This window comes from Felis catus, chromosome D1, assembly GCF_018350175.1.
Source record: "Felis catus isolate Fca126 chromosome D1, F.catus_Fca126_mat1.0, whole genome shotgun sequence".
NCBI lineage: Eukaryota > Metazoa > Chordata > Mammalia > Carnivora > Felidae > Felis > Felis catus.
In genome coordinates this window covers 109763655-109777292 of record NC_058377.1, presented here as the reverse complement: position 1 = coordinate 109777292, position 13638 = coordinate 109763655, and the positions used below count along the sequence as shown (strand labels likewise).

Genomic DNA, 13638 nt, shown 5'->3' with positions numbered 1-13638 from the left:
CCAAAATAAGACTTGTGAATGTTTTGTGAGCACTTACTGTGTGCCAGGCACCTGCTAAGTTCTTTGCGTGTGTCTCATGAGGCCCTTACTCATCTAAAGGCTCCATGACATCATTTGTGATTGGTCCCATTTCACAGATGAGGATATTGAGATGCAGAGGGTGGAAGTAATTTGCCCAAGGTCCTAAGGTGACAAAGCCAGGTTTGGATCCAGGAGGTTCCCCTCCACTGCCTACAGGTGGTGAATTCTTACCTGCTACGGAACATGCGTGTAAAGCAAGAGACATGATATAACTGACAAAAGATGTTGTTTTACTTGTTATAGTTACCACTGGATGGGCAAGGGGGAAGGGGGAAGGGGGGAGGGCAAGGTGTGAGTTCTGACCCAGGTTCCTAGAAGCTCAAGGTCCTGAAGGTGCAGCCCTGGGAACAGCCGCTAGGCGGCACCAGGCTGCACAGGCTGCTTCGGGATGTGCGGTCCAGGCTGGGGGCTGGGCGTCTGGTAGTCATTCTAGGCCACTCCGGGGCTAGCCCCCACAGGGCTGGTGGGCTCTGGAATCCCCTTCCTCAGACCTCAGGGGGGTTACGCTCCAGTCCAGGGACCACAGACCCGGGGTCCGGTGCCCGGCCTTCATGGTGTCCATCTGTTTTGAGGTGCAGTTCGGTGGTCACGGCCTGGGGACTGGGTCTAGCCCAGTCAAGTGGGCAGAAAGAAGGTCAGCACCCAGCTCCTTCCTATGCTGCTGGGGTGGTGGGGGCAGGGAAGGCCTCAAGATGTCAGGTCAGCACACAAAAGCTCCGGGTAACCCTCCTCCAGAAGTTGCGACTGCGGCTGCTCAGGGCCACCTCGGCTGCTTCCTGGAAGACCGCGTGGACGTTTTCCTGGAGCAAGGCCGAGCACTCAAGGTAGGCCACTGCGCCCACGGACCTCGCCATCTCCTGGCCCTAACAGAGAGAGTGCACAGGGCTGCCGTGAGGTACAGGACTTGGGGGCCTCACGTCCCGCCTCCCCGCAGCCCTCGTGGTCATCCTAGGGAGTCTCCAGGACAAAAGTGGAAGGCGAGTTTTTCTAGGACCCCTACAGCTCCTGCCCCCGATCTTGACCAAGCACTCTCGTGGCTTCGTTGGGTTTCCTGCCTCAGCTCCAGGATGGGTCCCTGCCTCTCAAGGCACCAACTAATGGACTTCCCAGGTATGTAGCAGAGAGGGGCCTGCAGAAGAGCTAAGGGTTCTTCTCCAGACCTCAGATTCCCTATCTGCGAAGTGGATGGGTAGGATTATCTGAATGTGCACACCACTGGCTCTCTCTTCCATAGGCAGAACCTTCCAGAGTGTTCTAGGTACCACTTCCAAGCCCAGGCAATTCTAAGATGACCCCTGCCCTGACCCACTCTTAAGTGTGCTGGATGTCTGGCCCTGCTGACAGACTGGGCTACATCAGCGTACCCAGAAGTTCCCCCCGCCCCCAGAACCGGGCCCCTGGGCAGAGTTTCCTACCCTGTGGTAGGTAACAGGCTCCAGTCTATTTTTCCGCAACTTCTTCACCAGCGACTTGTCCTTGCGCAGGTCCGTTTTGCAGCCCACGACAATGAGGGGCACCTCCTTGCAGAAGTGGTTCACCTCTGGGTACCACTGCGGGGAGGGGGGCAGTGCAGGTGTGTATTAGTCATAGGGACTGTTCTTTTCTGCAGATGGGGAGGATGGGTCACTCTCCTGCTCCCCAGGCAGACTCCAGTGGTGATAATCAGTACAGCCAACATTTAGGGAGCACTACTCTGAGCTAGGCTCTAAGACTTCACATGTATGATATCATCGATCCCCCAAGTCCCTGTGAAGCAAGTTCCATCATCAGTCCCATTGTACAGATGCACTAACTGAGGCTCGGAGAGGCTGTATAACTTGGCCTTGGCCACACGACTAGAAGTGGCAGGCTTTGAGTCCAGAGGCTGGGGCCCAGAGCCCTGCTCCCACCTGGTCTAGAATCCTGCCACTCTGCAAGGTAAGGGCTCCCAAGTCCACCTCCCAGCTGGGTAAGATATATAAGGAAATAAGTCATCCTTTAAAAATAAAGCAGCTCACAAAATGGATGCAGCAGCTGTTTGCCTGTCGGAGGGAACACTTCTGTTCTGTGTCAGCTGCTCTTTGGAATGTGAGGCTCCGGGGCCTGGTTATTCCAGCCTGGACAATGACTGGGAAGTCTAGAATCTGGAGACGGGGGCTTTATATGTCCAGGAGTGCATGCCTGCTCAGTTTGTGTTCTGGAAAAATACTGGCATCAAACCGTCTGGCTCCTGGAGACAGATGGGGCCCAGGTGGGGTCCTGGGCTGACTCCCCAGACCCCAACCCCCTCCACACAACTGTACTTGAAAACAGTCTCCAAAAATGGTCTCCACCGTGACTTCACCTTGCTAAATCCAACAGTGAATCCTCAGCCTTCAACCTACCTGAGCCCTGGCACCAGCCAGGGATCTCTCCCTCCTCTACGACCTGGGTGGCGCTTTGCCCTAGGACCCTGCTCTCTTGGTTCTTCTCCTTGGGTCTCCAGGGGTCCTCCCCACCCCCACCCCATCTTGTCCAAAGCTGTTCCCCACTAGCAGTCCCCAAATGGATCTGCCCAGCCCGGCCTGGCCCTCTCCTGGGAACGGCAGACTAAGACCTCCGCCTGTCTACCTGGCCCTCCACTGGGATGTCCAACAGGCCCCCATCTCCCACCTCCTCGCCCACCCCTTGTTCCTTCTCATCTCAGCGGGGGGAAATGGCAAGGCTACCTTCCACTTGCTCTGGTCAAGGCGTCTCTCCCACCTACATCCAATCTGTAAATCCTGATGGCTTTCCAAACAGGGTCTATACCCACCCACCTCTCACCACGCCCCCTGCTAGCACCCTGGTCACAGCCACCACCACCCACCACCTCTCCTAGGGCCCCAGCACCTAGAACAGTGCCTGGTGCACAGATGTGTTGCCATTTTATTTTTATTAAATTAAAAGAAATTTTTAAAAATATTTATTCATTTTTTGAGAGACAGAGAGAGAGAGAGAAAGAGAGAGAGAGTGAGTGAGCACGAGTGGGGGAGGGGCAGAGAGACAGGGAGACACAGAATCCAAAGCAGGCTCCAGGCTCCGAGCTGTCAGCACAGAGTCCGATGCGGGGCTTGAACCCACAAACCGCGAGATCATGACCTGAGCCAGTCAGATGCTTAACCAGCAGCGCCACCCGGGAGGCCCCATCAAGGCTGCCACTTGAACAGATGTGTATCTTGGAGCAACGGATCCATTCTGGAGATAATACCACTATGGGCTCCATCAGGTTGTTAGATGGAGTAAACGAGTGAACGTGTGGAAGTGCCCGCCCACAACGGTGCGTGGCATAAGGAAAGTTCTCAATAAATATTATCCTCATCACTGTGGTTAATGTTACTGACGCTGTCACCAGCTGTGCTCCGGAACCCTGAAGCACACAGTTCACGTGGAGGCCTGGCAGCAGTGGGGTAGGAGCAGAAAAACTCAAGGGACCACATCCCTGACACCTGGGGGCAGGGAGAAGCCTTGGGAACCCCCGACATACCTGGGGGGTGGGTAGTTGGGGAGGCTGCTAAAAGCTAGCGGTCACACAGAAGGGGGCTGAGCTGCTAGAAGCTGACCATTCATGCATCCTTGGGCAGGCCCAGGCTGGGGAGACGCAGGGGCCCCTGAGTCATCCAGTATTCTCAGGCAGGGTCACCATGGAAAGAGCCACAGCATTCTGAGTCCAGTATAGAGCAGGCAAGGACCACTGGACTGGGGATGTGAGGCCAGACCCTGCCACCAAATCCCTATGGCACCTCTGGCAAGTTGCTGCCCTCGCTCTGGGCCTCGGTTTCCCCATCTATATGCTAGAGATGCTGGACTGGATGCCATCCAGGGCCGGCCACACTCTGGCAGTCTGCTGAGTCAAGGGTGGGGGCAGAGCGGAGTGGCCTGGTTATGGGGACTGTACCTCCCCAAGTCCCCGGTACCTACCCGGTTAAAGATGTTGTCAAAGCTGTGTGGGCTGGTCACATCAAAGCAGAGGAGCAGGACACTGGCGTCAGGGTAGAACAGGGGCCGCAGGCGGTCGTAGTCAACTTGTCCTGCGGAGAGTGGGGGTGGTCACTCCCTCCAGATCTCCCCCAACATCAGGGAGGTCATCCCACCAGACAGGGGCGTCTGGATCAGGGCCTGGTTGTGTGCCTCAAGGTCTTAGCAGATTCAGTGCTTAGCTGGTCATTCCACGTGAATGTCTCCCTCGGGGCCGTGTTCCCCCGGCTTGCCCGTGGGATGTGCCAGCCCTGGCCTGGGTGACACCACTTGCTGAGAGAGCCCTGTTCTGGAAGGAGCGGAGGGGAGGGCGGAAGTCCAGTCTGCAGGGACTGAGCCCATCCCGCAGAAGCCTGCTTTGCCCCGGGCATGGGGCTGAGGACTAAGAAGCGGTAGGACCCTGGGCAAAGGGTAAGGGGGCTGCTGGGCCTCCCTGGGGTTAGCGGTCAGCTCTGGCATGGATGTGACTGCACCCTCATGTAGGCGAGGTCAGGAAGCTGGAGGGCAGAGGTCAAAGTCAGGCAGTTCTTACGGAAGCTAAAGCCAAGGTGGAATGCTCAGGAGGCCAGGAACAGTTCACCCCTTGAGAGGAAAGCGCTCTGGATTCCCCCTCGTCTGCAGGATGCACTTGGCTACCCTGGGCTGGGGGAGGCGGCAGACACAGGCGCAGAAGCAAAGTGGGTTCGGGTTCCTGGGGACCCTAACCCTGGCCAACACCTGTCCCTTGGTGATTGGCTGGCCTCCCTGGTTCAGAAGAAAGGAGTAGGGCTTGGCTTCTGGGCATGTGAGGCTCCCCAGCCCTGCATACCCACCTGCTGTGTCCCAGATTTGGAGGTTCAGGGGTTTGCCCTTCATTTGCAGATTAACGGTGACCCGCTCAAACACAGTGGGGGTGTAGCTCTGAGGAAGAAGGGGACAAGATGCAGGCTGTGAGGACAGCTTCTGAAGCAGGGTGGCCCGCACTGCCCAGGCCAGAGAGAGCCCACGAATGCCAGCAGCACAGCTCCGCTTTGGGAGTCTGACGGTGTGAGGGAGACAGTCTCCGGGAAGCAGGCTGTGGCCAGCAGGGTTGAGGCCTCGAGCTGCCGCTTCCTCCTAACTATTTGCCCCAGCAAGGCCCTGAACCTCCCCGGCCTTCTTGACGGTGAAGTGGGAATATTAAAAGCACCGAATGCAGGGTGCTGCTGTAGGGATTCAGTGAGAGGCTCTGTGCAGAGCCTGGCACAAAATAAGCACTCTACACATGCCAGCCACTGTTATTTTTATCTTTGTCCCCCTGGATGGGGGACTGTCCCATTTCTGAGTCTTCCTTCATTCTGTCCCCGCCTCCTAGAATGACATTAACCTACATCTGTTCGTTCGTTCATTCATTCATTCGTTCGTTCATACATTCATTCAGTAAACATCAGCACCTTCTCTAGCTCTGGATATTGGGGGACAAGTAATAAACAAGGCTCACTGTGTGCCCTGGGGAGCTTGCAGCTTTCGGGGGGGAGGGTCCCTGCTTTGTCTCTCAACCTCTCAGGCCCCTGCCCCATGCCACGTCCCCCAGGATGCCTTTCTGGAACCCTTCCCACACCCTCTCTATTTCTGCCTTTCTTATTTGCCCTGCGGGCATCAGGAGGAAGTCACCCAGACCACATGCCCTTCCTGCCCAGGCCGAGAGCCTGACTGCATTCCTTCTCCATAAAGGCTGGGTGAATGGAAACAGGGTGGGTTTTGTGCACGGACAAAATGCAGGAATGAGAAAGGGAAGCTTTTACGGATAGGGTCTGAGCAACAGGTGAGGAGCTTTTCAAAACTCTACCACAACACAAGCCCTTGGCTGGAGTGGGAAGCTAGACCGGCTACGTCTTGGGTCCCCAAGCCTCACTTGCTTGCTCAGGGTTGGCTGGTGGGATCACAGCATAGGGAGACCCTGTCCTCCCCACTTCCAATGCCAGGTGGGGCCCCCAGCTGCCTGTGACTCAGGAGGACTTCAAGCCTGCCTGCCTGTCTGCCCGCTGGCATTCTGAGTCAGGCCCTGGCTGCGTGGAGGGGCGGCCCCTTAGTGGTGGGTCAGTGCGGTCCTCCAGGCCACGTGGGAAGGTACAGGGGCAGGATGGAGAAAGGTGAGTCCCAAAGTGGGCAGACGGGGAAGTCGAGGATGACCCTGGGATAGAGGTTCAATCCGCCCTGGACCCTAGCCACCTGTCACTCTCTCTACTAGTAGGTACAGACGGGGGCTCCACCCACCTCCCCAGCACCCCCCTGCCCTGGCCCCCTCCCCTCAGGCCCTTTGTCTGGTGGGAGGCAGCGTGACTTGGTGGCTAGGAGCACTGGCTTTGGAATCAGATGTTCCCGGTTTAGGACTGGCTCTGGCCCTCACCAGCTGTGTGACTTTGGGCCCGTCCCCTCTCTGGTTAAAGAAGAGTGTCCCTTTTTAGTGTAGGGGAGACCGGCTGGCAGGTAAGGCCCAGCATAAATGCCCACTACTTAGAAAGCTGGTCGCCAGGGGCAATGTCCGCGTCAGCTGCCATCCATCCAACCCTCTAGGTGATGCGCCCTTCCCCCGCCTATCCCCGTGGAGGGCATTGACACCTGCTTCCACTCACCCACTCACCTGTGGCAGGACCCCTCCTGATGTGACGTGGAGGGCAACCTGCCACAAAGCTCTTGGGAGACACGTGTCAGTACCCTGCAAATGCCGGTGGAGATGACAGCGTCGTGCACATTTTCTAGGGATCTACTGTGCGTGGCCCTCCATGCGTACTGTCCCTGACCCTTGCATCCTTGGGAAGTGGGCACTATTCCCATTTTCCTGATGAGGACAGAGGAGGGAAGTGAATTGCCTGAGGTAACATACTAGACAGCTGGCTAAGGATGGAGTCAGGTCTTTCTGGCTCCAGAGGTCAGGCTCTGTCCCCGGTCATGTGCCTTTTCCTGAGGTCACCGACTCTCTGGCCCCTGGTGCCAGGAGTGGGTAGGAAAGCCCCACTCCAGGCTTCGTGGCTGGGTTGCTCCCGGGGCTTGGAACTGTCACAACCCTCCCCCCTACTCTGCAATGTCATCCTGGAGACTTTTACACCTTCTGTTGTGTTCTTTGAACCACCAGGCAGGGTCACTCTGACCATTAAGTGCCTAATCTTATCTGTTAAGCTGTCCTCAGCCAGGATGGCAGGGTGAGGCCTGAGCTAGACTAGGGCGGAGATGACTCAGGCTTGGATCTGTCCTCATGGGGCTCACAGACAGACAGATGGGTCATTATAGGACAGGAGAACGTAGGTCGAGAAGAGAGTCAGGGGTTTCACACCCATGAGAGTCCCTGTGCGGACCAGGAGGGCCTCAGCTGGTGCTGGAAGGTAGGGCTGGTGCTCTCTGCCCCCTCCCCTCCCCACCCCTCCATGGGACCCCTGGGCTTTGGAATGGTTGCTGAGCCCAATGTCAGCCAGGACTGGGCAGAGGCTGGTGCCCAGCCTGGACTTCCTCTGCCTCAGGAGCTCTCTCTACTCTGTTCCCCTGCCCCAAGGCTGGGCCACAGACAGACAAGAGTCACTGAGGCCCCTTTAAATCCCAGCCTACTCTCTGCTCTTTGGGGGACTCCAAGTCTTCTGGCTGCTGGCTCCCATAGCTTGGAGGGCTGCCAGGAGGAGGAGTTTCGGGGCAGGAGCAGAAGGCTGGTCTGGCAGGCAGAGCACTGGGGGCTATGAAGAGTATTCTGGTCAGGGGCGGGGAGAACTGGGCTCCTGACCTGCACTGCCACCACTGGGCTCCCTAAGGCAAGACTGTCGCTCTGGCTTCACTTCTCCCACCTGTAACATGAGGCCTTTCCAGCACTTGGACCTTGTAGTTCTCTTAAAAGGAAAGGTCTTTCTTGGGCCTGGAGACAGAGGGGTCCCTAAACAGATGAGGACAGGTCAGGTCCATCCCCCCTGGTGACAAGCATGTCCTCCCTTCTCCTGGCCAGCTCCAGCCTATCCTTCAAAACGCACATTCCATCAACTTCCAGACGGTCGTTTCCACACCGCGACCTCTCTGGAATCAGGATGAGCCTTGCCATCAGGGATGTCTCAGAGCCCAAGATACTCCTCCCAGCTGGTCTCCTGGACCCTGGCTGGCCTGGTCCCTCTGCGGGCACTCTCCCCACCATGTCGTAATTGTTGGGTTCCCATGCGCAGCATGTGGGGGCCCAGAAACTTGTCCAACCCAACTTAAAAATGTGACTGGCCAGCGGAGGTGACGTCAGCTCCATAAACCACAAAGCAAAAGTTGGCTCGATGCTGCCACAGTGGAAAGGAAGGGCTGACACTTTTACCAGGCCTGGCCTCTCCTGCCTCCCCCCTTCGGACTCCCAGGGCTTGAGCAAACCCAGGGGTTTGGAGGATGCTGGCACAGGCAGGAGGGAGAAGAAATGCTGGAAGCAAACCCCCGGACTCCCAGGAGAACTGGGCTGAGAGGTGGCACAGTGAGTGGGTCCAGCCCCTGTCCTGGTGCCTGTGAGTCCGCGTAGACAGTCAATGAGCACGCTAGTGAGGGACTGAGGGCCCACGTGCCCAGAGCGTCCAGGATGTGCCAGGTACACAGGGGCTGCCTCTCAGCCTTACCTTAATTCTGCCTCGCCACCACTCTTAAGTCTCCTGCCCTATGAGATTGTGTGAGGAAACAGAGGCTCAGAGAGGCTAAGCAAGTTACTGAGGGCCACACAGTTTGTTAGAGGACAGCTGAGGTGCCAAACAAGCTGCCCGACCTGAGTCTGGTATGCTTTGGCCCTCCAAGACAGGGCCCACGACACGTCCGTTGTACAGGCAAGAGCTGGTGGAGAAGAGATGACATCTGCCAACTTTCGGTGAGTCTTTCCTGTCGCCGGCTCAGAGGTGAGCCCTTGACCCGCACTAACTCACCCTTCACAGTGACCCTGGAAGGTGGGCACCATCCTTATTCCTCTGATGCGGTTAAAACAGGCACAGAGAGGGTAGGGGACTAGCCCAAGGGTGCACAGCTTTAGGTGGCAGAGTCGTAATTCGAACCCAGGCAAGGGTGGCTCCAGTGTCCTCAGTCCCTCCGAGCCATGCCGCGCCACCAAGTGCTCTCTTAGGATCTGCTGGGTACCCAGCTGGCCCCAGTCCGTCCCACGACACCTCTCCCAGGTAGGTGCCATTCTTGCCACTTCGCAGATGACACCGCTGAGGCCCTCGCTGCCGATGGCGGAGCGAGCAACGCCTCGGCGCCCGCGCTCTGCTGGGAGACCCCGTGGGAGGCCGGGGTTGGGGGCGGGGAGCGCGCGAGGCGGGGTTGGGGGCGGCCACTCACCTCGGGGAAGGCCCCCTCAGTGAAGACCATCAGCAGCGACGTCTTCCCGCAGCCGCCGTCGCCCACCAGCACCACCTTGACGGACCGTGCGCCCGGCGGCGCCTCGGCGTCCGCGGTCTGGGCGGCCTTCATCGCGGGCCGGCGGGCTTCGGCGGGCTTCGGCTCGCGGCGCGCGGGGCGGCCGGCGGGGCAGGAATGTGGAAGGGGCGGGGCGGCGGGAGGAAGTGCGCGCCCGCGGCCGGGGGGCGGGGCGCGGGGCCAGGTGAGAGCCCGGAGGCGTGGCGAGCGGGCGCGCCGGCCCCTCGGGACGCCCTTCTGCAGCCCCTGCTGAGGGCGGGGGCCGGGGCCGCGGGAGGGGGCCTCCCCCACACTCTGCCTCCGTCCTCGGGAGGGCACCCGGGGCTGATGCGGAGACGACGAGGAGCTGGACAGGGTGTGGGGGCGGTGTGGACGGGGCAAGACGAAGGCACCTGGCCCCCTTCCCCTGGGAGGAAAGCGGTGGGGGGCGGGGGTGGGGTGGGGGCGGGGGTCAGCCCGGTGGGCCTACCAGCTTTTCAGGGACAGGAGCTGCTGGGTCCCTGGTGCCCAGCACAGGTGGGGCACCGATCAGGAGCCAGTGACTTTGGATGAATGAATGAATGAATGAATGTGCATTTCCCCCAGGGCTCTGGAATCAGAGCACACCACAATCCTCCCTCCAGATATTGAAGGCCAGGTGGGAAGGGGGTGACCCGGCCATGCCCTAAGGGGTCAGTTGCTGGCGCTGCCAGGCTGGCCTGCCCTGCCCTGCCATAGCCAGCACCAGGAAGTTTCGATGCAGGTGGCTGACCACCTGTCTCACCTCTGGCTGTGGCATAATCTCAGGAAACTGAGGGAACCTTCCATCTATAAACTGCTTAGAGGAGCAGGGTCTGGTGCATGGTTGGTGCCATGTGTGAGTGATCCCTATTATTTAACCACCACTGACGCCCAAGGGCCTGGGGACCCTGAACTGTTCAAGACGAAGTCCCTATTCTGAGAAGCCCATGCCTAGGATGGGAGACAGGGAGGATGTCGGTGTGATTAGAGCTACAACAGAGATGGGGACAGGCAGCAGGACAGAAGCAGGGAAGAGGGGCTCCTTATCCAGGTGGGGTGGGGGTCCGGAAACCCTTCTGAGAAGAGGGGGTTGAGTGTTGAGGGGGAGGGAGAAAGGTGTTCCATACTGAGGGAGCGGTACATGCATAGTATGGAGGCAAGAGAGAGGGGGCACCTTGGGGGGTTTGCAGTCCTTCCCTGTGATGGAAGGTGAGGTCGGGTTGGGGAGCTGGTGTCAGGAGAAGCTGAGGTTCAAATGGGGCCTGGATAGTGGAGCACTCTGGATGCTGGGAGTAAATACAGAACTGAAATGAAAACTCACTGTCCCCCGACTGCCCACCCCTGTTAGCAGCCAGAATTGAAATCTTTTGAAAATGGGCACAAGGGTCTCCCCAGAGTCTGGACTGACTGTTTTCAGTGAAGCTCAAAGGAACAGAGAGGGTAGAAGTCTTTGGGTTTCACACCCCCTTCCCCACGCAGGTCGTGACGTCATCCCTTGTGGTGTACAAAACTGGGCAGGTGGAAAAGCACACGGAGCCCCCATTGGACCTCACTGTGGACCAAAGAGGCAGCTGGGGCAGGAGTCACTGTCTTCGTTGCACAGAGGTAGAGCCCAGACCCCTGACGCTTATTCCAAGCTCACCCAGGGCCACAGGCAGCAGGTTGAATAGAGCCTCACCTGGATAGAGAGAGCATCTCATGAAATCCCCACCCTTTAGGTGCCCTTTCCTCCCCGAAACTGCCAAAGGGCTGAGCAGTGACTTGGTGCTGAGCTGGGTGTGTAGCTACGGAGCAGGGCTCCCCGCCCCAAGGAGTGGTTGGGAGGCGCCCAGTCCCCCAACGATCAGCTGTCAGCCTCGTCATCCCCACTGATGCTGTCATCAGGCTTTGGGTGGCAAGGCTAGGAGGCAGGTGGGGCCAGACTGGGGGTGGAGGGAGCTGAGAGTCAGGCAGAGGCGTTTGGCCTTGGTTGCTATAGGGATAATCATTCTAATGATATCCTTGACGTCTGTCATGCCTTACAGTTTCACTGAGCACTTCCTAATAATAACAGCGCCCATTAATGGATTGCTAACCCTGTGCAGGCACTGTCCCTTCGCAGGTGGGAATCACTAGCCCCATTTTACAGATGAGGAACCTGGAGGCCAGAGAGGTCCACTTCCCGTTTGAGATTCACAGCTAGTAAGAGGTAGAACTTGAATTGGAACCCGAGTCTGGGCACGCAGCAGGGTTCTCTCCCGACATCATACCTGGTGTGCAGTATTTCATTCAGCCATCAGACTGTGAGGTGGGCAGAACAAGGGATCTGCTTTCTTCATTCTACAGATTTGGGAACTGAGGCTCAGAGAAAGGCAGTGGCTTGTCTCAGCCTAGCTAGACACAGTCAGGATTTGAACCCAGATCTCCTGATGTGAAGCCCCAGCCTTACCTCCACTTTATGCTCATGCTTCTGCAGGAGGGAGCTTAGTTACTGGGTAAGGGGAATCTGCTCTGGTTGGCCAGGGATTTCCCTGAATCTCAGGCATTGCTGGGCCCTGGACAGCACCATTTTACTGGGGCTTACTTTGGAGGTGGCCCAGGTCACAGTCTGCCTGGCCAGGGTACTGTTTACTGTTTTCGGGGGGGGGGGGCTATCCTTGAAGGCCTGTGGATGTCTCTGTCCCTTGAGACCCCACCAGTCCCAAGTCCAGAGCTCTTCTGCCACTCTGCACAGTGGGCAACTGCCTTGCAGACCCCAGAACATCAGAGGTGGCCAGGCTGGCCCTCGGCCTGCCATGGAATCCTCTCCTGGGGATGCAGGTGGCCAGGCAGGATCTTCCAGCCCCCAGCCTTGAGCACCTAAAGGCCAGAGACCAAGGCCAACCTCTGTACCCCTAGACAGCAGTGCCTGCCCCAGGCTGGCACCCAGCTGTGGCTCAAGATGTTACGTCCAATTAACTGCCTGGTTGGACAGAGGGAAAAGGAAGGAAAATGGGGCAGAGAGGAGAGGAAGGAAAGAAGGAAGATTGGTTGACTCAAAAGAATAGACAAACTTGGAGAAATGAAAACAGGAACACATGATCGCATAGTTGAGTAAATACAGTGCGTGACCTGACTGCAGGGTCAGCAGACAGGTGACCACCCTCCAGCCTTCATCTGCTCAAGCCCACCTGGCATCCCACCCCATCCACCCTGAGGCCGGGAGTTCCCTGGGGCCCCACCCGAGTCTCTGCTGCCGCCACGTGGCCGCTCTGCTCCCTGCACCATCATCATGAGGGCTGTGGGCTCTGCTTGGAGTTCCCGCCTTGGGGCGTGGGGTGCGTATGGGTGGTTGAAGGAGAGGGAACGTGGGTGCCGGTGGTGGATGGAACTTCAGAGGTCCAGTTATGCGCCCTTGGGATGCCTTGGTGGGATCTTTGCTCCTCCCACCTCCCTATGTGCCCTCCCCTCCCTTTCATCTCAAACACCAGATCCCAAGAGGTCTTGCCCGTGGCCAGAACTCTTTCACCCAAAACCCTGGCCGCACGTTTACTGAGCATCTCCTGGGTGACATGCACTTGGCACGTGTACATTTCATTCCATCCTATTATGTATTATTCTTATCCTTTGACAAAGGAGGAAACTGAGGCCTAAAGAGGACAGATAATTTGCCCAAGATCCCACAGCTGATACGTGGAGAAGCTGAGATTCTAACCAAGGCATTTGGGGCCTTAGAGCTCCTCCACACAGAATCCCCAAAAGTCAGAGGTGTGGGGAGCCTTCAGAGTTCTTCTTGTTAAGACAAGAAGGGGACAGGATGCGGAAACTGAGGCTCTCAACAGGAAGGGACTTGTCCAAACTATGGCAGGTAGAACCCAGAAGTGCCTCTTCTCCCAAGGTCCCTTCTGTCTGGTCTCCCCCAGATCAGCTCAACTCCAGCTACCATTTAACTGGACTTCAGGGCTGGGGAGGCAGGACTCCTGCCCTTGCCTCCTCTCCCCGCCTCCCCATTCTCGATCCTTCTGGGTGGAATGAGGTTGATAATGGGTGAGGGTGGGCAGAGGCTGAGGGGCCCTCGTGGCCCAATCTTAGTGTTTATTTAGCCTTTCCGACTGTCCCTTTGGGTGTCTGCAGGCATAGATGACCGGGGCAGGAGAGAGGAAGTGAAGGTCTGAGCGGCATTCGGCTGCGGATGATACAGTGGCTCGCCCTGCCCCTCCACACGCAGGTGTGGCCCAGCCGCTGCCGAGGTCAGGT

At 57.9% G+C, this 13638-nt stretch overlaps 1 protein-coding gene across 1 annotated transcript; it reads right to left on the bottom strand.

The window, feature by feature from the left end:
• Nucleotides 1-290: 290 nt before the first annotated feature.
• RHOD (ras homolog family member D) lies at nucleotides 291-9527 on the bottom strand. Its single transcript, XM_006937609.3, has 5 exons — nucleotides 9346-9527; nucleotides 4869-4956; nucleotides 4000-4109; nucleotides 1497-1631; nucleotides 291-944 (listed from the first exon to the last, which is right to left on the bottom strand). Exons 1-5 carry the CDS (start codon nucleotides 9475-9477, stop codon nucleotides 777-779), a joined length of 633 nt encoding a protein of 210 aa, XP_006937671.2. The 5' UTR covers nucleotides 9478-9527; the 3' UTR covers nucleotides 291-776.
• Nucleotides 9528-13638: the final 4111 nt, after the last annotated feature.